The sequence below is a fragment of the Cetorhinus maximus genome, chromosome 21 (assembly GCF_964194155.1).
Source record: "Cetorhinus maximus chromosome 21, sCetMax3.hap1.1, whole genome shotgun sequence".
In the NCBI taxonomy this organism is placed as follows: Eukaryota; Metazoa; Chordata; class Chondrichthyes; order Lamniformes; family Cetorhinidae; genus Cetorhinus; species Cetorhinus maximus.
The window spans coordinates 1360773-1387655 of NC_135899.1; the positions used below are offsets into that span (position 1 = coordinate 1360773).

At 47.6% G+C, this 26883-nt stretch overlaps 1 protein-coding gene across 1 annotated transcript; it reads left to right on the top strand.

Moving 5' to 3' along the window:
* The first annotated feature begins 11680 nt into the window (after positions 1-11680).
* LOC144695484 (hepatic and glial cell adhesion molecule-like) lies at positions 11681-26658 on the top strand. Its single transcript, XM_078566362.1, has 6 exons — positions 11681-11791; positions 14187-14286; positions 22365-22727; positions 23584-23847; positions 24502-24618; positions 26194-26658. Exons 1-6 carry the CDS (start codon positions 11681-11683, stop codon positions 26217-26219), a joined length of 981 nt encoding a protein of 326 aa, XP_078422488.1. The 3' UTR covers positions 26220-26658.
* Positions 26659-26883: the final 225 nt, after the last annotated feature.

The window sequence follows — 26883 nt, forward strand, 5'->3', positions numbered from 1 at the left end:
ATAGAATAGACATTACAATATTCTGGATGTTAAACCATTACAGCACACAGGAGTTTGCAATGCCCCAAATGTTATTTCACCTGTGGTGTTCAGGAAGTTTCAATAAAGCCCCACTGCTGGCCCTTCTTGAGAAATATAGACATTTTTTAATTTTTGAAGTTTAAAATTTTATTTCCCAAGCTCTTACAAAGTGCAGATTAATGACAACATATCATCATGGCCATGAAATTTATTCATATAACTGAGTTGGCCAAATAAAAGGAAAATAAACTTTTCTCCACATTATTCAATGATATAAAATCTATGCAAAGAGCATATATTGCATCCTGTTCTGATAAGCTGCATTCTAATGTAATAATCACAGAGCCTCATTCACACTCTGGCTCTTCTGTGCTGAATAAAGTATCAAGTTAGTAGTTGCAAGATCAATCATCAAAGTGAGTTCAAAAACACCATCTCCCCGATATTCTCATTGAGACAGTGACAGAAATGAAATACATCTGTAAAGTCAATATCTGTGTATTTATGGACATATACATGAGGTTAGTCCTACTGTAAGAAATGGTACTTTTCAGAATGACAATAGAATTCTTATGGAATTGGTCAGCAGAGCATAAGGTCACGTTCATAGAGAAACTTCTTTCTCACACTGGAAAAACACATAAACAGTTCCTAGAAATATCGAGGTCTCCTGATTCAGGATTCATGTTGACATTCCTAAGTCAATTGGACCTGTCTTGTACCCTCTTATCTATGAAAGTATCTGGTAAGCACTAGTAAATGACCTTCAGGAAGAGTTAAAATAAAATAAAATAAAATATAACCTCGAGCTAAAGTGATGGACAGGGGGGTGGTTATCCGCACTGATTAGCCAAAGCAACATAACCAACAAGACATTGTCACTGGGTTATACTAGATATAGGACCATCTGCACGACCTGTAACTGAGAGCGACCACCGGCAGTTTATAGGAGGTTGAGAGAGGGTGTGAAATTATGGGATGGATCTGTTAGTAATTTTTAATCCCTCGTTGTCAGTGGTTCTTCATCCAGTGGTGAAGTGAAGATGGGAAAGGTTCTATCAGTGAAAGTGTGGAGATGGGACATGTTGTCCATGTTGTAAAATGACAACTGTCCATCCTCATCGTCCAGGGACGACCCGATCTTCCGGGGTTTCCCACTCGAGGTGAGGCGGGGTGGTGGGGGGGTGGTGGCGGGAGGCGCGGGGGCGGGGCGGGCCGCGGCGGGCGGGGTTCGTTGGGGAGGTTCTGACAAGATAGGGATCAAGAGGATTTAGCCACACAATCCAGTATCCCGCCTCAGATCTGGGCTCGATTCTGTCTCCCCTCTCGGCAGACTCTCGGGTCACTCCCAGAGCCCAACCACTCCTGCCCCCCACCTCCAGCTCCCAGTAATGTCTCCCTGATGTGAATCCCTCTGATTCCAGGACACAGGGGGCTGTGCAATTCCTACATTGCAGTGGGAGAAGCAAACTGGTCGGGTCCTCAGACAGGATGAGCCGCGGATTCTGTGTGCTCGGATGCAGAGTCAGAGAGGCTGGAGCTGGGAGAAAGTTAAAATCACACAGTTTCTCACTGTGTTTTATTCAAACCCTTTTCTTTAAAAAAATCCCACTCGGAGGAATTCCCAGGAATTCCGGTGTACTTAAATGACTCCAGGTTGGGTTACTGGAATCTGCTCCCATCTAGGGGTTTACCTTCCTGGGATCACTCTGACTGTCCAACCTGGTGAGAGGTGAGTGGGGCCCGGGTCCACATTCTGCTTGATTTTCCCTTTCCCAGCCCCCTGGCCTCCTGCTTCAATCCTGACCTGATACAAGGAATCCTGTGGCCCTCAGCCCCCTGCGGGTCTCAGTGTTGGTAGAGTGAGACCCAGACCTTTAGAAATACACCAGGAAACGGTGTCAACAGGCTGTGACATGGCGAAGAGACACAATGTCAACCCTGGAGGTATCAGCCCTGATATCCCACATCACCAATCAGTGTGACCGATAAGGGGAATGGGAAAGATACAGAAGCCAGAGGGAGGGAGAAAAGGGAAAGAGTAGAGTTAAAAAAATACAAGAAGTGATTAGGGGAACTATTACAGGAAGGAAAAGAGAACCACAAGAGAAGGAAGAGAATCTAAATTTTAAGAAACTCAGTCGAGTGAATGGAAAGATGAACAGGTCTGCGGAGGAATAACAGCAGCAGCTACTCAATGTGATGGCCCATTGTCAAACCACTACCCTGGATGGGGAAAAGACATTGGTCTAGGGTGAGTGGAGAATGCTGCATTGTGGAAAAGGAAAGGTTCCACTGGGAAGGAAAGGCAATGTGTTGGGATGGGGGAGGAGAAGGAGATGGATTAATCTCTGGCTGAATTCCACAAAGTGTTGCAGTAATAAATAAATAAAATAAACAAACCACAAATCTGAGTTGACAGAGACTGACTGTCTACATCCAGAAAGCAGAAATTACACTCACATTGTTATAAACTGCTGATAATTGCCAATTCTCATTGCTGTGGACACACAGATAGAAAGATGGTTTCACAAAAAGGAGAGGAGAACTGGTGAAATGCACAAAAAAAAACCAATAATTACCAGAACGAACAGGTTACAGCTCCCAGGAGAATGAATAGACTGGCTGAGAGGTGAGCTGGGAAAGGTGTGAAAGGAAAAGCTCAGCAGGTCTGAGAGCATCTGTGGAGAGAGAAAAACAAAGTTAATGTTTCGAGTCCATATGACCTTTCTGCAGGCGGGTAGAGGGGTCTCAGAAGGAGGGTCATACGGACTTGAAACGTTAACTTTGTTTTTCACTCTCCACAGATACTGTCAGACCCGCTGAGGTTTTCCAGCATTTTCTGGGTTTTTTTCAGATTTCCAGCATCCACAGTATTTTGCTTTTATAAAGGTATGAAAGGGTTCAATAGGGTAGAAGCACATGAGGGAGGGGGGCATCAACATTCGACTCTAAATCATAAAATGGTCACTAAGGAATTCAGTAAGAAATTTAGAATAACTTCTTTACCCAGAGAAAGGTTAGAATGTGGAACTCACTGTCACAGGGAGCGGTTGAAGTGAATAGTATTGATACATTGAAGGGGAATCAGGATAAATCCGTGAGGGAGAAAGGAATAGAGGGTTATGGTGATGGGATGAGGTGGTGTAGAGTGGGAGGAGGCTCGTGTGGAACATAAGCTCCTGGCCTGTTTCATTGCTGTAAAATTCCATGCGGGAGAGATTTGAAAATCAGACAGCAGAAATTACCCCACAGTTCTTAAATATATCTGATAGAAACAGGAGGTAGAAGGAAAATCTGATTGGTTTGTCTGATAATGGAAATCAACCTCAATCCCAATGAGAGACACAATGGGCTGGAGTTATACTCAGGGTGAGGGGAGGGAGAAGGGATGGAAATGGGGATGGTTAGATAATGGTCAGCAAACCCAGAAAGACAGGTAGGGGTCACTTTGAGTGGGGTCAGAGGCCAGGGGGTTCGGTATCCCATTGCGCTAGGCTCCAGACTAAACTTGCTGACGTGTACAAACCCTCTGGTGAAACACTGTGTAAGATAATGTGAATTGTGTAAATGATAACAATGAACGAAATTGTTCTGATGCAGAAATCCTGTAAACAATATGATGATGTGAATCATGCCATTTCTGTCATCATATCCAAAATTGGACAGATTTTAGTCTTTCCCATCCAGCATTAGGAAATATCCAGGATAAAGAGTAAAATCTACTGCATTGTGTTCAGCAACAAACGTTCACCAATTGTTGATACAGATGGAGAGGAATGGAAAGATTTGGAAAGATGTGGGACAAACAATAGGTTGGTGCTGTGTGCTTGGGCAGGGATAGAACGTGTGGTCATACATACCTGAAGTGTGCCGCCTGTCATATTGGTGAATATAGTAAAAGAGGTGTCCTGGATCCATCACTAAAACAGATGTTAGAGTCTTTACAGTGTGTAAATGTGGGAGACCTGATACCTGACTGAGTGCTTTGTAAAATGGGGCTGTCTTGAACACAGCCAGTGTTGAATTGAGCAAAACCGGCTCTATAAGCTGCTGACCCAGTGATGTTCAATAGAAATATCTCAATGTGCAATTGAGAAGTGACAATGTTTCATCAACTCCAGGGCACAGAGTGGAACAACTTCACTTATCATCAACCTGAATGGCCCAATCTTACTATCACTGACAGCCCCGACCCCATTACTGCTGCCATCTCCATCACTGCCCCTCCCCCTCCCTGTCCCCTCCCCATCCCTGTCCCCTCCCTCTCCCGATCATTGACCCTCCCTCTCCCCATCACTGAACCTCCCGCTCCCCTTCACTACCCCTCCCCCTCCCCATCACTGACCCTCCCCCGCCCCATCACTGTCCCCTCCCTCTCCCCATCACAGCCCTCTCCCTTCCCATCACTGCCCTCTCCCTTCCCATCACTGCCCTCTCCCTTCCCATCACAGCCCTCTCCCTCCCCATCACTGACCCCTCCCTCTCCCCATCACTGTCCCCTCCCTCTCCCCATCACTGCCCTCTCCCTTCCCATCACTGTCCCCTCCCTCTCCCCATCACTGTCCCCTCCCTCTCCCCATCACTGCCCTCTCCCTTCCCATCACTGCCCTCTCCCTTCCCATCACTGTCCCCTCCCTCTCCCCATCACAGCCCTCTCCCTCCCCATCACTGACCCCTCCCTCTCCCCATCACTGCCCTCTCCCTTCCCATCACTGTCCCCTCCCTCTCCCCATCACTGCCCCCTCCCTCTCCCCATCACTGCCCTCTCCCTTCCCATCACTGCCCTCTCCCTTCCCATCACTGTCCCCTCCCTCTCCCCATCACTGTCCCCTCCCTCTCCCCATCACTAACCCCTCCCTCTCCCCATCACTGCCCTCTCCCTCCCCATCACTGTCCCCTCCCTCTCCCTATCACCACCCCTTCCCCCTCGCCATCACTGCCCCTACCCCTCCCCATCTACCCCTCCCCATCACTGCCTCTCCATTGGCTTTAGGGATTGACCAAATGTGCTGCTGTGCTCAAGGCTGGAGGTGGACAACATAAAGAAGGTATTGCTGGCCCGTCCTGAGGCACCACGCTTAAATTATTAGCCCAATTCTGCAATTAAACATTTTTCCCGTTTTGTTCTGTAAAACTAATCGAGGTGACTTCCCCGATTGCCTTAAAGATAGTCGGTTCCCGATGTCCAGCAGACGAGCTCCAGCAGCTCCTGTGAAGTTGGGATCCTATCTCTGACTGCAGGGTGACCAGTGGAGTTCTGAGTTCACCGTGAGTTCACATTCCAGTCGCTCAGCATCTCACCCAGTGCAGGGGAGCTCATGTGATTCCTGTTCAAAATCCGGATCTACATCCGGAACTGAGAGTGGATTGGGGGCGAAAGTGAACTTCTACAGAAATCAAATGGCAGGAATTCAACCAACAACCAAAACATGTATGTTTGCATTTAAGGAGAAGGTTTAGACACGGAGCAGAGGGAGAGACGTGGGCAGGGGCGGGGGTGGGGAATGTACTTCAATGTTTCAATGTAACATTTTAAACTGCGATGTTCTAGCTCTTAGGAAAAGAACAACGGGCTGGATCTCTCAGTTTGGAAAAAGGGAATAGAGGTTTTTAAAATTCTGAAAGGTTTTGCTGGAGTGGATACAGAGAGAATGGGCTGAATTTTCTCAGCCCTGTTGTGATGGGCTGAGAGGAGGGAAGCTCTGACCATATGGCGGTGGGAGGCATCACAAGGGGATCCCAACGTTGTTTTTTAAATCTATTTACGGGATGTGGGCTTCACTGGCAATGTCACAGCTTATTACCAATGGTGAGAACCGCAGTGGCACTGCCACCTGTCAGGTGGCTAATTGAGGGCCACCCTGTCCAGCAGCCATTTTCCCAGTGTTGCTCCCAGTGGGTTCTTGGGGTTGGCCTTCCTTTGTTGCTGCTCTGTAGCAAAGGATGGACCCCAGAAGAAAGTTGACCTGCATCAACGGTGTTGTGGCCGCAATATTCACCATCCCCCCCACCCCCACCAACTGTTCAATATTAACTTCCCAGGCTTTCAAGGGTGCGTTGGCATTGAGGCACCCTCACCATCATTAGCGGTGGTGCTGGTGAAGCTGCTGAGCTGCCGACCATGTGTTTAGGCTGGCAGCTCAGGAGGCGGCCTACAATCCTCAATTGTCCAGTAGCCCTGACTGCAGCCTCTTAATTGGCCGCCCCCGGTAAAATCTTGCTCCAGGGTCCCACTCTCTGTCACAACGAGGTCGTCTCCAGCTTTAGGCTCCAGCAGCGGAACGTGACTCCCTTCAGAAAAAAAATCAGCCCAATGTTTCCACTTGTGGGGAAAAGCTAAACTCGAGGGCAGCAATAAAAATAGTCACCAATAAATCCAATACGAGATTCAGAAGAAATCTCTTTACCCAGAGATGGTGAGAATGTGGGAGTCACAGGGAATGGGTGAAGCAAATAGTAAAGATGTATTTAAGGGGAAGCTAGTCAAGCACATGAGGGAGAACGGAATTGAGAGTTACAATGATAGATTTAGATGAGGGAAGATAGGAAGAGGACCAAGCGGAGCATAAACATCGGCACCGGTTGGTTGGGCCAAATGGCCTGTTTTTGTGCTGAATATTCTACCTAATCCATTGAGTGTGTACCTGACCTACAGTGTGGTAACCAAGTGCAGCCATTTCCCATTTTCAGTTAAGGGATCTACTTGTTACACAGCTCATCCCTCCAAATGCTGACTGAGATCTGGGTCGAGTGCAGAGAGAGTGTCACAGTTCAACAAACAGTTAACATAGACCAGAATGTGAATGAAGGGATTTGACTATGCTATGGCTAATTGGTGTATCAGTGAAAAGGAAACATGAGATTGCCACCCAATTAGTGGTTATTGTGAGAATTGGGAAAATTCAGAGCAGCAGGACACACTCTTCTCATGTTCCTGCAGAAGCCCTTTAGCTTGTATCAAATTCTCCCTGTCTGGTTCTGCTGCTCTCCATATGGATTTTGGATGGAGGAAAGGGAAGTTGGATAACTGATGGTCTTCCAGTCCTTTTTATAATATTCTTGGTATTGTTAGGCTAATAAAGAATAGTCCCAGAGTCTGCTGAGATAAGGAAAACACTAACTTTATTGGAACACATCTAATGGTGGGCCACATCTTACCATGAGGTTGTACGAGAGAGATCATGTGACATTGCATCACTTCCTGCAATGATGTACACTGTCTCTCATTAGCATATTACACAGTTAGAATTAACCCCATATATGACATCTCCCACCAAGTCACTGATTCCCATTTCTCTATTGTGAAGATCAAACAAACCATGACTTTAACCCTGGTGTGTTGCAGTCCTTAACCTTCTTTCACTCTCTTAGGTCCTCTGCTTTTTCCCATTCCTTTTTGATGAGGAGAACCACTGTGATGGTTTCATAAGTCTACTGGAAGGAGTCCTCTTCTCCTTTGGAGGGGATTGGGGGTTTGAGCCTTGCTGGGCGGGTGGGAAATTGGTAGATGGCTCAGGTTCACCAGCCAGGTTGACATCTGGATTGGTGGATGAATGCAGCATCTCTGGCCTGTTCGATTGGGTAGCTAACTGCTTCCACAGAGTTGGAGGCTTCTTCTGTGTGGCAACCAGTACATTTCTCTTCCTGATCACTGTACTGTTGTCTGTTTGGATGAGGTTAGACTGTGAATGTGGTGTTTGTTCAACCACTTGTCATAGTGAACTTGGTCTTGGATTCAAACTGGCAGATTGTGTGCTTTGTGGAGCTTGTCATAGTTCCACATCTGGCTGGAATAATATTCGTCTTCTTTCTCTCTCATTTTGTCATCAGCTTGTACTCATGGCTTGAGTATGTGTATGAGGGTGGGGAGTTGAGTTCTCAGTCTTCTTCTCATGAGGAGTTCACATGGTGCTAGACCATTGAACGATAGTTGAACGATAGCTCAGAAGTGCAAGTTGGATGTTGCCATTCTTCTTCAGCAATGCTTTCACTGTATGCACTCTTTCAGCTTCACCGTTGGCCTGAGGGTATCTCAATGAGCTAGTAGTATGGGCAAATCCATATGATGGCATCAACTCTTTAAAGTATTCATTGGTGATCTGTGGTCTATTGTCTGAGATTGCAATGTCTGGGATTCCATGTGTTCAAATATCCCCTTCAATGATGTAATTATTGCAAATGGCGTGTGGCCCTGCAGTTGCTTGACTTCTATCTACCTGGAGTAGTAGTGTACTATGATCAAGGGCATCTTGCTTCTGTTCAAAAAGGTTTATCCCAAAATATTCCCATGGTTGTAATAGAAAGGAAGATGACATCAATGATTCTCTTGTCTCCTGAAGATGAATAGCACAAGTTATATGGCTTGACATCGTCTCCTCCAATGACCATCAGAAATCTGGTCACCAAACAAAATTCTTTGCTCTGGCTCAACATTTTATGATGCCCAAATATCCTTGGTGCAAATGTTGCAGTATGTAGAGTCTTAGAACTCGTGAAATCCCACGTCATAGATGAGTAAATCATCACCTACACTGAGGTATTGTATTTTTGAAAATATGATTTTTCATCTTTCAACTGACAGGAAATTTGGCAATTTGAACAGAAACAGGGCAAATTGCTTAAAAATGCAAAACCACATTACAAAGTGAAGGTGAGAAACAAACACATCACCCTCGGGGAAGTGTGAACAGAGAGACACTCCCTATAATCTAGACACTCATCGAAACGCATAACTGTCTGAGGAAGAGATATTAAAAATGCAAATTACTGGATATTGAAACAATGGCTGTCACAAACAGACCCACACAAAACCAATTGGAAATACACAATGGGTGAAGAATTTCAAGCCAAGGCTGCCCAAGCAATAGAGAGAGATTACAAGTGACAAAGGCAATGTCAAGAAAGTCTTCGATAGAGAAAACAGGCTGAGGGCTTCTCTCTCCCTCCCTCGCTCTTTATGGAATAAGTGTGTTGCCTGGTTTGAGAGCCCAACTCTACCAGAAACCTACCACTGAACTGAGATCTTGTAATAATTGCAACAGTTTCTACATGTGACCACAACCAAGAAATTAGCCAACCCAAATCCTATCAACATTTTAAAATCTTCTTCTCAAGGACAATCAAAAGATGGGCAATGGTGACATATTTCCAAGTCAGGATGCTAAGTGGCTTGGAGAGCGACTACCAGTTGATGGTGTCCCCATCTATCTGCTGACCCTGTCCTTCTAGATGGTAGGTGTGATGGGTTTGGAAAGTGCTGTCTAAGGAGCCTTGGTGAGTTCCTGCAGTGCATCTTCTAGAGGGCATACACTGCTGTTACTGTGCATTGGTGGTGAAGGGAGTGAGTGTTTGTGAATGGGGTGCCAATCAAGCGGGCTGCTTTGCTCTGGATGGTGTCAAGCTTCTTGAGCGCTGTTGGAGGTGCACTCATCCAGGCAAGTGGAGAGTATTCCACCACACTCCTGACTTGTGGACAGGCTTTGAGGAGTCAAGAGTTGAGTTACTGCAGGATTCCTAGCCCCTGACCTGCTCTTGTAGCCACAGTGTTTATATTGTTCGTCCAGTTCAGTTTCTGGTCAATGGTAACCTCCAGGATGTTGACAGTGGGAGATTCAGCGATGGTAATGCCATTGAATGTCAAGGGGCAATGAATAGATTCTCTCTTGTTGGAGATGGTCATTGCCTGGCATTTGTGTGGTGTGAATGTTGCTTGCCACTTATCAGACCGAGCTTGGATATTGTCCAGGTCTTGCTGCATTTGAGCACGGACTGCTTCAGTATCTGAGGAGTTGAGATTGGTGCTGAATATTGTGCAATCATCAACGAACATCCCCACCTCTGACCTCATGATGAAAGGAAGGTCATTGATGAAGCAGCTGAAGATGGTTGGGCCTAGGATGCTACCCTGAGGAACTCCTGCAATGATGTTCTGGAGCTGAAATGACTGACCTCCAACAACCACAACCATCTTCCTTTGTACTCGGTATGTCGCCAACTGGCAGAGAGTTTTCCCCCTCATTCCCATTGACTGTAGTTTTGCTAGGGCTCCTTGCTGCAGCACTCGGTCAGATGTGGCCTTGATGTCAAGGGCAGCCACTCTCTAAGTTCCCGTACCCACCGGTCAAAAGCTGCTAAAGCCATTCTAATTCCAGGGACACCTAATCAGACCGTTTCCTGAGGGTGTGGATTTTCTGATGGTATTCCTCTAGCACTAACTGGTACACACTTAAAATAGCCCTTTTTTGCTGCCTTACAGCTCGTTGCACTTTCCTCAGGCACGAGGGAGTAAATCTTGTGGGCTTTTCCTGTCAGCTTACTCTGTAACAGCAGGGACCAGTGTTGGGCTGGCCACTTGAACTACCGTGCTAACCTTTTGAAAGAGATATAGAAAGCTTCCACCTCTTCTTCATCAATTCTAGGGATTAAATGGGCAAACTTGAAAACCTCAGCTCCTAATTATGAGCTCGGCGTGGTTCCCTTATCAGGCAGGTCTTCACTGGGCACAGTGGAATCCTTTCTTCTCAGCCGAGCTAGATTAATTTAAACTCCCTTTCCTTTTCTCTTTCCTGGCATTATCTCTCCTCCTTCCATCCCTGCCCCCCTCTCTCTCTCTCTTTTTCCCTTTCCTGAAAGTCCAGTTCCAATTTCGGCTGTTCCAATCTTAATTTCTCTGCCGCTAATTTACCTGTTTCAGTCTCTTCAATTTCCTCCTCTAAGTGTTTTGCCACCCATTTCAAAATGTCCTTTTTTTCTAGCTTTTGGGCAGAACTCCAGCTCTAAGTGCCTAACTACACCTTTTAATTCTTCCAAGGACATTGCACTTAACTTTTCTCCAGTTATTTCATCCTGTTCTATGAAAGCATTGACATTGAATGTGGACATTTTAACACTTTAGTATGACAGACCCAAGAAAACATTTTTCAGTTTTAAAATTGCTTTTGAAGGAACAGTTTACTTTCCCCACTCCAATTCTTTCCTCAGTCTGTGGGAACAAATTCCTGGATGAGCCCCCAATTTTGTTCCAGCCAGGTGAGAGGGAGTGGACTGGCTTCCCTCTATCCAACCCCCTCAGTTGATTACAACAAAGATTATCCAAATCAGAATGTATTTAACTATTTAAGCTGTGAGCAATAAGGAACCAATCAAACAAGGTTTTCGTGAGTCCAAGAAAGAGCAAATTTATTAACTACTAAATACGAGATAAATAATAAAAACACGATGTGAAGCATCGGGACACACACAGACAGATACACACACACACACACACACACACAGACATAGAGACAGACATACACACACACACAGACAGACACATAGAGACAGACACGCACACGCACACAATTGCGCGCACACAGACAGACACACACAGACAGACACACATACACACACATACACACACAGACACACACAGACACACAGACAGACACACACACACGGACACACACACACATAGAGACAGACACGCGTGCGCACAGAGACAGACACAGACAGACACACACTTTCAGACACACTTACAGACGCACACACAGACACACACACACAGAGACACACAGACACAGCTGTTCACACTGGATTGACTGACCTCTAACAACAACACCCTATCCCCCCCTTATACCGGGTGCATCTGGATTGTGACCTTGTGTCAGGACCAGTGACCATGGGAGTCAGCTCCAGTCTGCCTGTGAACAGGGTTGACATGTTCCTCGGCAATGACCTGGCGGGATCAAAAGTGATTGCATCCCCAGTTGTCTCAGAGACGCCCAGTGAGGTAAAGGAGTCAGAACAGGTGCAGGAGAAAGTGCCTGTCATTTTGCCTGACTGTGTGGTAATGCGGTCTATGGCCAGACAAGCTCTGTCAGTGTTGTTGAAGTGGCACTGCAGGCAGAAGAGCCGACGGTCTGGTTATCTGTGACTTTTTTGGGAGTCTGGAAGATCCTAAGGAGGTAATAACTAGGTCTTCCTTAGTTGTAGCTCAGCAAACCAAAACACTGTTAAAAACATGAGCTGAGACTGCCCACACTGAAGCTGAGGCAGAAACTGTCCCTGAGTGGGGAGGCAATGGCGTTGTGGTATTGTCGCTGAATTTATAATCCAGAGACCCAGGGTAATGCTCTGGGGACCCGGGTTTAAATCCCACCATGTAAGATGGTGGAATTTGAATTCAATTTTTTAAAATCCGGAATTAAAGCCTAAAGATGATCATGAAACCATTGTCAATTGTTGTAAAAACTCATCTGGTTTACAAGTGCTCTTTAGGGAAGGAAATCTGCTGTCCTTACCTGCTCTGGCCTACATATGACTCCAGATCCACAGCAATGTGGTTGACTCTTAAATGTCTTCTGAACAAGGGCAGTTAGGGATGGGCAATAAATGCTGGCCTAGCCAGCAATGCCCACATGAATGTGAAATGAATTTTAAAAATGAGGTGCTGATGAGGAAGTACCATTAGATTGGAAGATAGCAAATGTATTATTCAAAACAGGAGGGAGACAGTGGGAAACTACAGGCTAGTTAGTTTAACATTTGTCATAGGGAAAATGCTAGAAGCTATTATTAAAGACGTCATAGCAGGGCACTTGGATAAGCTCAAGGTCATCAGGCAGAGTCAACATGGTTTTGTGAAAGGGAAATTGTGTTTAACCAGCTTATTTGAGTTCTTTGGGGGAGTCACACATGCTGTGGATAAAGGGGAACCGGTGGATATTCTGTACTTAGATTTCCAGAAGGCATTTGATAAAGTACCACATCAAAGGTTATTGCAAAATATGAAAGCTCATGGTATAGGGAGTAACATATTGACATGGATAGACGATTGGCTGGCTAACTGGAAAAAGCAGGTATGCGTAAATAGGCCTTTTTCAGGTTGGCAAGATGTAATGAGTGGTGTGCCACAGGGATCAGTGCTGGGACCAATTTATATAAATGATTTGGATGAAGGGATGGTTACCAAACTTGCTGATGACTCATAAGTAGGCAGGAAAGTAAGTTGTGAAGAAGACATAAGGAAGCTACAAAAAGATATAGATAGATTAAGTGAGTGGGCAAAGATCTGGCAAATGGAGTATAATGTGGGAAAATGTATAATTGGTCCATTTTGGCATAAAGAATAAAAGGGAATTATATTATCTAAATGGTGAGAGATTGCAGAGCTCTGAATTGCAAAGAGATCTGAGTGTCCTAGTGCCTGAATCACAGAAGGCTAGTATGCAAGTACAGCAAGTAATCAGGAAAGCTAATGGAATGTTATCATTTATTGTGAGGGGAATTGAATACAAAAGTAGGGAGGTTATGCTTCAGTTTTACAGGGCACTAGGGAGACCACATCTGGAGTACTGTGTACAGTATTGGTCACCTTATTTAAGGAAGGATGTAAATGCGTTGGAAGCAGTTCAGGGAAGGTTTTATTAGATTAATACCTGGAATGGGCAGGTTGTCTTATGAGGAAAGGTTAGACAGGCTAGGCTTGTAGGAGTTTAGATGAGTAAGAGGCGACTTGATTGAAAGGTATAACGTCCTGAGGGGTCTTGATGGGGTGGAAGAGGTGTCAGCTGTGGCTCAGTTCATAGCACCCTCGCCTTTGAATCAGAGGGTTGTGGGTTCATATCCCACTCCCGGAAAACCAAGAACTGTGATTGTACTCGAAAGAGTTGCAATCTGTGACTGTTGATAACTCGAAAGAGTTTGATGGGATGGATGTGGAGAGGATGTTTCCTCTTGTGGTAAAATTTAAAAATTGGCCCACTGTTTAAAAATAAGGGGTCTCCCATTTAAAAGAGAGATGAGGCAATTTTTTTTCACTCAGAGGGTCGTGAGTCTTTTGGAACTCTCTTTCTGAAAAGGTGACGGAAGCAGAGTCTTTGAATATTTTTAAGGTAGAGGTGGATAGATTCTTGGTAGGCAAGGGGTGATAAGTTATCAGGGGTAGTTGGGATGCAGGTTTCAGGTTACTATCAGATCAGCCATGATCTTATTAAACGGTGAAGCAGGCTCGAGGGGCTGAATGGCCTACTGCTCCTTGTTCCTTTGTATGTTTGTATGTTCGCACCACTTACATCAGTCAGTCATGAATTACCCTCAAAATAGAGATTGGAGTCATGACTAAAAGCTACATGCCTACTCTGTAATCTGTTTAGAAGTAGTACTAACAAACAATTGTTAAACAGAAACTAAAGTATGTCTACAGCCTGTCAAAGAACCAAGTCCCACGCCTGGTGTCCAAGACAGATAAACCCAATCTCAGAACATGGTGGCAGTTCAGAACAGGTGGGTGTCAGTGGCAAAGCCAGTATTTGTTGCCCATCTCTAATATCTACACAGATAAATGGAGCCATTCACTGGCACAAACAGTAATTATTTAAAGTTATTTAAAGCTCGTAAACCGGTCAACAGAATCGGCTCGCAAAAAACAAAAAAATGACGGTGCTCTACCCCCACCAGGTGACTACATTCGGTAATGCAGGAGAAAATAAATCTGTGGAGTCCCGATCACAGCCCGCAGGTGGCGGTGTTGCTCCATGCAAAATAGGATTTTGATGTTAAAAAAGTGTTTTTATTCAGCTACCTGCATAAACATCGATACACAGGAACCCTGGAGAGCTATCATCAGACAGTAGTGACTGAAGTCCTGATATCGTCTTTCAGGCAGTAAATGAAGCTGAGTGATCTCATTGAGCATGGAAATAAATTCGAGGGCCTGAATGGCCACCTCCTGTTCTTACTACGTAACATAAATATTCTGAAAAATTACTGGGTTAGAAATAAATTCGTAGACAGTTTGGGGGTTTAGGTTTATTGTTTTGCTGACAAGTAGTGTTGTTGCACCATTAAACTCTATTTATATAATCTAACAATTTGACCTGTTGTAATGAAAGCAAAATACTGCGGATGCTGGAAATCATCTGAAGAAGAGACGCCAACTCTGTTTCTTTCCCCATTGGCATGGATCTGGTGGGCACTTTTCCAGCACTGGCTGGTTTTATTATTATTTTAATTTGCTGGTGAATAGAACAGGGAAACTTGATGTTGCAGTATCACCAGTAGCCACTGGGTGGGGCCGCTGCACGGTTTTTTGCAATCTGATTTTATTCCTGCAATACCGTTCTGGGCCAGGCGGTGGTGGTGTTGCACCGTCTAATTTTCCTTTCATCCTCACGTTCTAACTATCCACCAATGTCCCCAGTTATTTAACTATGAGGGAGTTCTTATCCTCTCTGTTAAAAGCAAAACACTGCGGATGCTGGAAATGTGAATCTCCTCTCTGTACTCGGAATACAGGCCCAGCTTTTTGAATCCAGCTCTGCTGACACACATCAAGATCCCAAACTGGGAAATTTCACACTCCCAACCTGGGCTTTTTGAACATTGTACAGACCGGCAGTGTGGAATTTCCCGATAGGGACTCGGTGTGTGACAGGAACATGGAAGTGGGAAATCCAGGCTCGTGTTTATATCCCCTCCTATTTTTCTGATCCAATTCTCTTTCCGTTGTGAAGAAAGGTCCCTGCCTGAATTGTCTGATCAGCCGAGTGTTGCAGCATTTTCTGTTTTTGGTATTGCCGCCAGTCCCAGGTATCCAGCAGCAGGTGGCGATACTGCGCTGTAAAACTTGACTGATCTTTGTACAGCCCAACACCACCATCTTCTGGCTGCAATCGGCACTACAATGGACTGCAAGGGAAAGTTAAACACGCTGGGGGGAATTTTCACCGGACACAAAACAGGCGTTGGTATCAAGGCAAAATACTGCGGATGCTGGAAATCTGAAACGAAAACAAAAAATGCTGGAAAAACTCAAGATGCCTGACAGCATCCGTGGAGAGAGAGACACCCACTCCTTTCCCCCCTCTCTCTCCTTCCTCCCCTCTTTATCCTTACGCTCCATCTCTCCTTTCCCCCACTTCTTTCCCCCTCCCTCCTTTCCCCCCTCCTGCCCTCCTTTTCCCCTCTCTCTCTCTCTCCCCCCTCTCGCCCTCCTTTTCCCCTCTCTCTCTCTCCCCCTCTCTCCTTTCCCCTCTCTCTCTCTCCCCCTCTCTCCTTTCCCCCTCTCTCTCTCCCCCTCTCTCCTTTCCCCCTCTCTCTCTCTCTCTCCTGCTCCCCCTCTCCCCATTACAGACATTTACAGTCCCATTAAAGGGACTTTCCCCCTCTGATTCCCCCCCCACCCCAGGTTGGGATTTGCCCCGGGACCGGGTAAAAAGGACATTTCTTTCCCCAAACACCAGCTGCTCTCCTTCCGGGATTCCCTGACTGACCAATCCCACTGCTCTGTCCCATTGAGGAAGTGTGTGTCCTCCAATCACAGCCGCCTACAGCTCTGCACCAATCACCTTGTAGGATAATAACTTGAACTGGCCAATCAGCAGCAGGAGGGGGTGGAGCCCAGGCTGGGCGCTCTCTGATTGGCTGAGTCGGGATTTTAAACGATGCATCTTTAACTGATGGAAAAACTCATCAGGTCTGACAGAGTCCGCGGAGAGGGAGAGGGTTAACGTTTCGAGTCCGTCTGACTCTTCATCAGAACTGAGGGAATCCAGAAATGAGGTGGAATAGAAGCTGGTAGAGGGGGTGGGACAGGTGGAGCTGGATAGGGGGCCAGTGATAGGTGGAGGCCAAGGAGAGATTGACAAAGATTCCCAGACAAAAGGACAAAGGGGTGTTGACGGTGGTGATATTAGCTAAAGGAATGTGAAATCTAAATGTGCAACTGCTGACCCCAGAGAACATTGAGGAGCTCAAGAGGGATTACAAAGGTTGGAGAACCGTGAAACCCCTCTTTGAGTCCCTGACACACTGGTGGGAAGTGATCAAGGGAAGCATCAAGAGGTTTTTCATCCTCAAAGGCACCCAGAAAGCTAGAAAGGAACAGAGGGAAATGTCCCGACTCCAGGAAAAGATGCAGAATCTGCTCCGGCTGCAGTCGATGGGGGTCGATGTCAAGGAGGAGCTCCAAGAGGTGAAGGGCCAGCAAGCCTCGCACTTTGCCTCGGAGGCCTCCAAGATCATCTTCCGTTCCAGAGTCCGCTCCGTGGATCAGGATGAGACGTGCTCACGTTTCTTCTTCCAAAAGGTACACAGAGAGCGCTCTGTGATCAGCAGCCTGAAGGAAGAAGACGGCTCAGTAAAGTCATCACGGTCCGACATTCTGAGGATCAGCAAATCCTTTTATGCCGGTCTGTATGATGTGAAGCCCACGGACAGCACGGCCTCCCAGTCCTTCCTGTCCTCTATCACGGAGGTCTTAGACCACAGTACGTGGGAGAGCCTAGACAAACCGCTAACTCCTGACGAACTGACTAAGGCCCTCGAGTCCTTCGAGAAGAGTAAAACCCCCGGAAGCGATGGCCTGCCGGCGGAGTTGTATTCGGCTCTGTGGGACTTGATCGGCCCAGACCTGCTAGAAGTGTACGAGAGTATGCTCCTGGCCGGCAGCATGTCAGAATCCATGAGGAAAGGCATCATCACCCTCATCTACAAGCACAAGGGGGAAAGGGAGGAAATTAGAAATTGGCGACCCATTTCACTGTTGAATGTGGACTATAAGATTCTGTCCAAGGTCATCGCCAACCGGGTCAAATCCGCTCTGGAATTGGTGATTCACCCTGACCAGACCTGCTCTGTGCCAGGCAGGAAGATCTCTGACAGCCTGGCGCTGCTCAGGGATACGATTGCCTATGTACAGGACAGGGGTGTGGATACCTGCCTCATCAGCTTGGATCAGGAGAAGGCCTTTGACAGAATATCGCACACCTACATGGGGGATGTGCTCTCCAAAATGGGGTTTGGGGAGGGAATTCGAAATTGGATCCAACTGCTCTACACTAACATCAGTAGCGCAGTCTCAATCAATGGGTGGGAAACGGATAGCTTTCCGATTAAATCTGGAGTCAGGCAGGGCTGTCCTCTCTCGCCTGTCCTTTTCGTGTGCTGCATAGAACCCTTTGCCGAGTCCATCAGGAAGGATCCGGGCATAAGAGGAGTGACGATCCCAGGCAGTGGAGGCACTCAGGTAAAAGCCTCCCTGTACATGGACGACGTCGCCGTCTTCTGCTCGGATCCGCTGTCGGTGCGCAGACTGATGCACGTCTGCGACCAGTTCGAACTGGCCTCGGGAGCCAAGGTAAATCGTGGGAAGAGCGAAGCCATGTTCTTTGGGAACTGGGCTGACCGATCCTTTGTCCCCTTCACTGTCAGGGCTGACGGCCTGAAGGTGCTGGGGATATGGTTCGGAGGGACCGGGGCATGCGTTAGAAACTGGAAGGAGCGAGTGGCTATGGTGAAAAGGAAACTGGGCATGTGGGAGCGACGCTCCCTCTCCATTGCGGGTAAGAACCTGGTCATCAGGTGTGAGGTACTCTCGCTGTTGCTGTACGTGGCGCAGGTCTGGCCCATTCCACACTCCTGCGCGATGGCGATCACTCGAGCCATCTTCCACTTTATCTGGAGGTCGAAAATGGATCGTGTCTGCAGGGACGCGATGTACAAGCCTCTAGATAAAGGGGGAAAAAACGTGCCCAACATCGCCCTCATACTGATGGCCACCTTTGTGTGTGGCTGCATCAAGCGGTGCGTAGACCCTCAGTACACAAACACCAAGTGTCACTACGTGCTGAGGTTCTACCTGTCCCCGGTGTTGCGAAGGATGGGTCTGGCCACGCTGCCGCGGAACGCTCCAAGCAGTTGGACCGTGCCGTACCACCTGTCCCTGGTGGAAAAATTTATGCAGAAAAACACCTTTGACCACAAGTCCATCAGGCAGTGGTCAGCACGTAACGTCCTAGAGGCCCTGAGGGATAAGGAGAGGGTGGACCCTGTGGGATGGTTCCCCGAGCAGACTGTCAAAGTCATTTGGCAGAATGCCTCATCGCCAGAACTTTCCAACAAGCACCAAGACGTAGCTTGGCTGGTGGTGAGAAAGGCCCTCCCCGTCAGATCCTTCCTACACGCCAGGAGTCTCACCCCCTCTGCACGTTGCCCTCGAGGTGGCTGTGGTGGGGAAGAGACCGTTGTTCACCTCCTTGTGGATTGTGCCTTTGCAAAGAAAGTCTGGAGAGAGATGCAGTGGTTGCTGTCGAGGTTCATCCCGAGCAGTTCTGTGACACAGGACTCTGTGCTCTACGGGCTGTTCCCAGGGACACACACCGAGACAAACATCGACTGCAGCTGGAGGATCATCAACTCGGTGAAAGAGGCGCTTTGGTCTGCCCGAAACTTGTTGGTCTTCCAGCACAAAGAGTTGTCCCCGACCGATTGTTGCGGACTGGCACAATCCAAAGTCCAGGACTACGTGCTGAGGGACGCACTAAAGCTTGGGGCAGCTGCCGCAAAGGCGCAATGGGGAAGGGTCGCTGTCTAAGACCTTTCTACCACAGCGCACCGAGAGACTGGGAACTGTTTAGAGCCCCTCGGGCTGTACAGATCAAAATGAAAGGCTGTAAATGATTGTAATATTGTTTGTACTGATGCACCTGGTGATACATTTTGTAAAAGTTTAACCTGGATTGTACCCTTGTAATGTTGTTTTTGAAATGGTTTTGAATGTGATTGAAGATATTTTATGAATAAAGTATATTTTTACAAAAAAAAAATGTGAAATCCAGTGTCTGCGATCCCAGGATCACTCAGCAATCCAGGATTCCCGGGTAAGGACCTCAGTGTGGACAGGGAACGATCCCGGGAATGTCAGCACATTCAGGAATCAGTGTGGACAGGGAGTGATCCCGGGAATGTCAGTATATTCAGGAATCAGTGTGGCCAGGGAGTGATCCCGGGATTCTCAGCACATTCAGGAATCAGTGTGGACAGGGAGTGATCCCAGGAATCTCCGGCTCTCTCTCTCTTTCCCCATTTCTCTCTCCTTTCCCCACTCTCTCTCCTTCTTCCCTCTCTCTCCTTCCTCCCCTCTCTATCCTTTCCCTCCATCTCTCCTTTACCCCCCTTCTTTCCCCCCTCCGTCCTTTCCCCACTCCCTCCATTCCCCCATCTCTCTCTCCTTTCCCATCTCTCTCTCTCGGTCCTTTCACCCTCTCTCTCTCCATCACTCTCTCCTTTCCCTCTCTCATTCTCCATTCCCCCTCTCTCCTCTCCTTTCCCCACTCTCACTCTCCCCCCTCTTTCTCTCCTTCCCCCCTCTCTCTCCTTTCCCCTTCTCACTCTCCTTTCACCCTCTCTCTCTACTTTCCTCTCTCTCTTTTCCCCCTCTGTATCCTTCCCCCTCTCTGTCCTTCCCCCCCACTCTCTCTCCTTTCCCTCTCTCTCCTCTCTCTCCTTCCCAGCTCTCTCTCCATCCTCCCCTCTCTGTCCTTCCCCCCCACTCTCTCTCCTTTCCCTCTCTCTCCTCTCTCTCCTTCCCAGCTCTCTCTCCATCCTCCCCTCTCTATCCTTTCCCTCCATCTCTACTTTCCCCCCTTCTTTCCCCTCCCTCCTTTTCCCCTCCCTCCTTTCCCCACTCCCTCCTTTCCCCACTCCCTCCTTTCCCCCTCCCTCCTTTCCCCACTCCCTCCTTTCACCCGTCTCTCTCTCTCCTTTCCCCCTCTCTCTCTTTCCCCCTCGCTCTCTCTCCATCCCTCTCCTTTCCCCCCCTCTCTCTCCTTTCCCACTCTCTCTCTTTCCCCCTCTCTCCTTGCCGCTCTCTCTCCTTCCTCCCCTCTCTATCATTTACCTCCATCTCTCCTTTCCACCCTCTTCTTCCCCCTTCTCTCTCCCTCCTTTCCCCAATCTCTCTCTCCTTTCCCCCCTCTCTCTCTCCTTTTCCCCCTCTTTCCATCCTTTCCCCCTCTTTCCCTCCTTTCCCTCTCTTTTTCTCCTTTCCCTCTCTCTCCTTTCACACTCTGTCTCTCTCCTTTCCCTTTCTCTCTCCCCTTTCCCTCTCTCTCCTTCCCCTCTCCTTGTCTCCTTCCCCCCTCTCTTTCTCCCCTTTCCCTCTCTCTCGCCCCATTCACTCTCTCTCCTTTCCCCCCTCTCTCTCTACCTTTTCCATCTCTCTCCCCTTTCCCTCTGTCTCTCTCTTTTCACTCTCTCTCCCTCCTTTCCCTCTCTCTCTCCCCTTTCCCCCTCTCTCTCTCCCCTTTCCCCCTCCCTCCTTTCCCCCCTCTCTCTCTCCTTTCCCCCTGTCACTCTCCTTTCCCCCCTCTCTCTCTCCCCCCCTCTCTCTCTCATTTCCCCCTCTCTCTCTCTCTCTCCCCCCCTCTCTCTCATTTCCCCCTCTCTCTCTCTCTCTCCCCCCCCCACTCTCTCTCTCACCTTTCCCCCTCTCTCTCTCTCTCTCCTTCTCCCCCTCTCCCCATTAAAGACATTTACAGTCCCATTAAAGGGACTTTCCCCCTCTGATTCCCCCCCCACCCCAGGTTGGGATTTGCCCCGGGACCGGGTAAAAAGGACATTTCTTTCCCCAAACACCAGCTGCTCTCCTTCCGGGGCTCCCTGACTGACCAATCCCACTGCTCTGTCCCATTGAGGAAGTGTGTGCCCTCCAATCACAGCCGCCTACAGCTCTGCACCAATCACTTTGTAGGACAACAACTTCAACTGGCCAATCAGCAGCAGGAAGGGGTGGAGCCCAGGCTGGGCGCTCTCTGATTGGCTGAACCCTGGCTGACCCGGGAATTTTAAACTACGCAACAGAACAGGATAAAATCCACCACATTTCAGCTCCGAATTCCAGTGTCTGCGATCCCAGATTCACTCACAGATCCAGGATTCCAGTGTCTGCGATCCCAGATTCACTCACAGATCCAGGATTTCAGTGTCTGCGATCCCAGACTCACTCACAGATCCAGGATTCCAGTGTCTGCGATCCCAGATTCACTCACAGATCCAGGATTTCAGTGTCTGCGATCCCAGACTCACTCACAGATCCAGAATTCCAGTGTCTGCGATCCCAGACTCACTCACAGATCCAGGATTCCAGTGTCTGCGATCCCAGATTCACTCACAGATCCAGGATTCCAGTGTCTGCGATCCCAGATTCACTCACAGATCCAGGATTCCAGTGTCTGCGATCCCAGATTCACTCACAGATCCAGGATTCCAGTGTCTGCGATCCCAGATTCACTCACAGATCCAGGATTCTAGGGTAAGGACTTCAGTGTGGACAGGGAGGAATCCCGGGAATCTCAGCAGGGGCAATTAGGGATGGGTAATAAATGCTGGCCCAGCCAGTGAAGTCCACATCCTGTGAATGAATCAGAAAACACTAATGTTCCTGTAAGATCACACTGCTCACTCTGTGCTTGACTGACATGGACCCTGAAGTGGTCTAAACTCAGGATCCAGTTCCAATCCTCAGGCACTGTTTAGTTTTATTTCTCTGTATAATAGATACTCTCATTCTGTTTCTATTGCAGTCCTTCACTGTATTACTCTGTGCGGAGCAGAACTGTCAGCCTCCCCGAGGTCTGTCACTAATCTCCGTGTTGGAGAAGACGTCAGGTTTCCAATCAATCACCGCAGTGATGGGCAATATGAGGTGACGTTTAAACGCAAGTCTCCGGTCGGCTTAAAAGTGCTGGCTTGGAACTCGGAGAACCCAGAGACGCCATATCGGATTCACCCTCAGTATAGAGACAGAGTTCGGTTCCAGCGAGATGTCTTTGTTGAGATGCAGGGTGTGCGATTTGATGATGAAGGGGTGTATGAGATACAGACAGACTACCTGGGTAATCAGCTGAGGGTCAATGACCAGGATCTATTTGAGCTGCGTGTGTTTGGTGAGTACTGAGACCCAAGCAGAATACTCATTGCTAACCCCCACCTATAGCAATGGGATGAGGCCATTCAGCCCCTCTGGACTCTTCCACCAGTCCATTAGAACATGGCTAATCTGCATCTCTACTCCATTTCCCCACCTTGGATCCTTTTACATTCATGGCCAGATCCTGGATAACTTGTTGAAATTGTACATCCTCTCTCAGCCTTTTGTGGGAGAGAATTCCAGATTCCCAACCCCTCTGTAGGAAAATCATTATCCCAGACCTTCCCTGTGAAATGACCTCGCTCTCATTTTCACAATGTGTTCCCTAGTTCCGAATTCTTCCAAAACTGGATAAGTTTTCTCCCTATTTTATACCGAATGTTGATTCATTTTAAATACTTCGACTAGATCTCCCCACAGCTTCCTAAATAGTCAGAATTAAGGCAAATTGAAGAAGCCCAATTTAAGCGTTTGGAATAATTGTGGTGTATATGTGCTGTAGCCCCTCCAGTATAGCCTGGCCGAGGTCTAGTACCCACAACAGAAATCAGTTACCCTGATAGGGTCTGAGCAACACAGGCACCACTTTCTCACATCTGTCCTAATCCCCTGGAATACAGATCAACATTCGATTAACCATTCAGATTACACTTTGTAACTGTCCTCTACCCTGGTTACGTACATGACACCCAAACTCCCTGCTCCCCACAGCTCCAATTCTCCCTCAGCACTGCTCCTCCTGCAGTGCAGAACTCCCTCGGTACTGCCTCTTCGACCGTGAGGCACTCCCTCAATCCTGTCTCTGAGTGTCAGTCTGCAATATCTTCTCCAGTTGAAAAGCTTTTAATGGAAGGGATGCCCCTGTGTTTCAGAGCCTGTGTCCCGGCCGATGGTTGTAATCACTGGGAACTGTAACCTGAACTGTTCAGCTGCCAGAGGAACAGGCGTTACCTGTCGCTGGAAAAGGCAATCGGCTGATGGTGTCGGCGATGACACCTTTTATGGAGCTGTGTTACCGCTCGGCAACATGAGTGAGCTGGAGCCCCACACCTACAGGTGCATCGCAGAGAACCCAGTCAGTGTGGAAATGAGTGGGCCGCTCACAATGGGACTGTGTAATGGAGACCAAGACAGGGGTGAGTGTGTAATGTTCTCTCAGTTCAGATGGTCCAATATTCTCAGGATTCTTCATTCTCCCAGAGTATGGGGTGTCCCATCATGTGGTTTCCCTGTCCTCTACCCATTAAATCCCAGCTGCGTTGGCCCCGGACATTGATGATGAGCTGAAGCGTAGAGGGTACAGACTAGGCTCGCTTATCCCTTTGGGAGTGACAGGAGAAATTCAGCGACCTGTCATCCCTGGGCAGCAGGCTTGCAACACCGAGGCTGATTCTCCAATCCGAGCTCCAGTCTGGGCAGGCTCGGTGCAGGATTGAAGACCAAGCCAGGAAAGTGAGTGTGAGTGGGCTGCTGGAGGCTGGGGGAGGGGGCGGCATAATCGTTTCCTGGGCAAGGGGCAGCAGGAGAATTACCCTGCTGGCCCCTGGTTGCTGTAAACTGTTGATCCCTGGAGGAGCTTTGGTGTATGCCCCCACAGTCGAATAGCCGAATGGTCCTCCCAGGTGATGAAGTTACTGGACAGTCTGTCGGAGCCCCCTGGTGGTGGGGAGGGGTAAATGAGATTGTGAGGCCAGGTCCTGTATCCAGGAGGATGGTCTGAGTATTTGTGAGCACTGCCTGGGGATTAAATGAAACTCAGTGGTTCAATGCAATTCACTCCTTTCTTCAAGGGCCCAGGGTCCATTGGATTTTCTTCCTCGTTCCTGCTCTCTCCCTGGTAATACTCGTTTCTGCTATTGTGCTGGGAATAAGGAGAAAAGCAGGAATCAGAAGCTCTAAACTGAATGGTGAGTATCTTCATCTTCCTTCTCTTCATCCCCCCCCTGTCTCCTACACAAATATAGAATTGAGGTGAAGACAAATGTGTCCACGTGGAAAGTGTTTACAAATGTGACATTTACAGAAAGACCCATTTCATTGGGTGCGAACAGGTGTGGTCCAGGTAAATTAAAGTCAAAGATCAGCAGGTAAAATTGTAACTGACCCATGGGCTGGATTCAGAAGAGACAGAGTTCACGGAGAGTCAAAGTACGTTGTCTACGAGGGGGAAAAGTAATGTAAACAAATCTGGAGCTCCCTGGATGATGAGAGAGATAGAAATTAAGATGAAGCATTAAGGGGCCATAAGACCATAAGACATAGGAGCAGAAATTAGGCCATTCGGCCCATCGAGTCTGCTCCGCCGTTCAATCATGGCTGATAAGTTTCTCAACCCTATTCTCCCGCCATCTCCCCATAACCTTTGATCCCCTTACCAATCAAGAACCTATCTATCTCAGTCTTAAATACACTCAATGACCTGGCCTCCACAGCCTTCTGTGGCAATGAATTTCATAGATTCACCACTCTATGGCTAAAGAAGTTTCTCCTCATCTCTGTTCTAAAAAGTCTTCCCATTACTCTGAGGCTGTGCCCTCGGGTCCTAGTCTCTCCTACTAATGGAAACATCTTCCCCACATCCACTCTATCCAGGCCTTTCAGTATCCTGTAAGTTTCATTCAGATCCCCCCTCATCCTTCTAAACTCCATCGAGTATAGACCCAGAGTCCTCAAACGTTCCTCATATGTTAAGCCTTTCATTCCTGGGATCGTTCTCGTGAACCTCCTCTGGACCCTCTCCAGGGCCAGCACATCCTTCCTGAGATATGGGGCCCAAAATTGCTCACAATATTCTAAATGTGGTCTGACCAGAGCCTTATAAAGCCTCAGCAGCACATCCCTGCTGTTATATTCTAGTCCTCTCGAAATAAATGCCAACATTGTTTTTGCCTTCCTAACTACCGACTCAACCTGCAAGTTAACCTTAAGAGAATCCTGGACTAGGACTCCCAAGTCCCTTTGCACTCCAGATTTCTGAATTCTCTCCCCATTTAGAAAATAGTCTATGCCTCTATTCTTCCTACCAAAGTGCATGACCTCACACTTCCCCACATTGCATTCCATCTGCCACTTCTTTGCCCATTCTCCTAACCTGTCCAAATCCTTCTGCAGCATTGGACCCCTCGAGCCTGCTCTACCATTCAATAAGATCCCAGCTGACGTGTTTGCCTTTCGAATTTCACATTCCCATCTGCCCACGATAGGAAATTGTAATGAGCTTTTATAAGCTGACTGGGCCTCAACTAGTCTCACAGTCTGGACCAGAATCCCTCTGGCTGCTGTGTACTGAGAGCCTGAAAGTGTCGGAAGATTTCTGCAGTATTTATAGTGAATTTGAGCATTCTTTCACTGTTACTGTGCAGACCAATGAAGCTGATCCATCCCCCAGTGTGTCCCATGTCCCCAGTAATCAAAAGGAGGGATTGAATCTTCCCTGGACCAGCAGCAGGTGTTCACTTAATCTGTGGAAATCTCTATTTCAGGTGAAGGGATTATAAGAAACTGTTGAGATGAGAGTTTCCCTGCAGGAATCGAGTCTGAATTGGGGAGAGATCTGGAGCTCTGTCCATTCCTGTGTGAACTGGAACGTGTGCAGTGCTACATACACACACACACTCAGCCACATCACCACCTTCCTTCACGACCCCACTCTACCTGGACTCTCTGTTCATCCTCCTGGATTCCGGAAATCTGCCCCCAGCTTGTTCTGTGTATACTTTAATGTCAATCTGTGTTGTGTATATACTTTAATGTCAATTCGTGTTGTGTATATACTTTAATGTCAATCCGTGTTCTGCGTATACTTTAATGTCAATCTATTTCTTTATTGACAATAATTAATTGAAACTGATGTGATGGAGGCAGTGAACTGTCCCAATGGACTCATTAAACCAAGAAAAGTTATCGGAAAATAAAGAAATGTTGAATTTCAACAACACGTTTTGCAACCTCGGGATTTCTCAGTGTTTTAGAAACAGGAGAAACCTGTTGTAACATAGTGACTGTCACAGTGAAGAACAGGCAGTGGACAGCACACACAGCGAGATAGACTGATGTTTGTTAGGTTATTGTGGGTTTCAAAGCAACATGGTTAGATGGGATTCTGATACTGATCAGCATTGATCTAACTGAACATGGAAACAGGCTCAAACAGTGAAATAGCCCAATCCTGC

What these genes read in the sequence shown, in the direction of transcription:
- LOC144695484 (XM_078566362.1), top strand. Translation starts at nt 11,681, where the DNA reads ATGGGAGTCAGCTCCAGTCTGCCTGTGAACAGGGTTGACATGTTCCTC. An exon ending in TCTCAGAGACGCCCAGTGAG is followed by an intron (nt 11,792 to 14,186) that starts GTAAAGGAGTCA and finishes ATTGTTAAACAG; the next exon opens with AAACTAAAGTATGTCTACAG. An exon ending in ATGGTGGCAGTTCAGAACAG is followed by an intron (nt 14,287 to 22,364) that starts GTGGGTGTCAGT and finishes TTTCTATTGCAG; the next exon opens with TCCTTCACTGTATTACTCTG.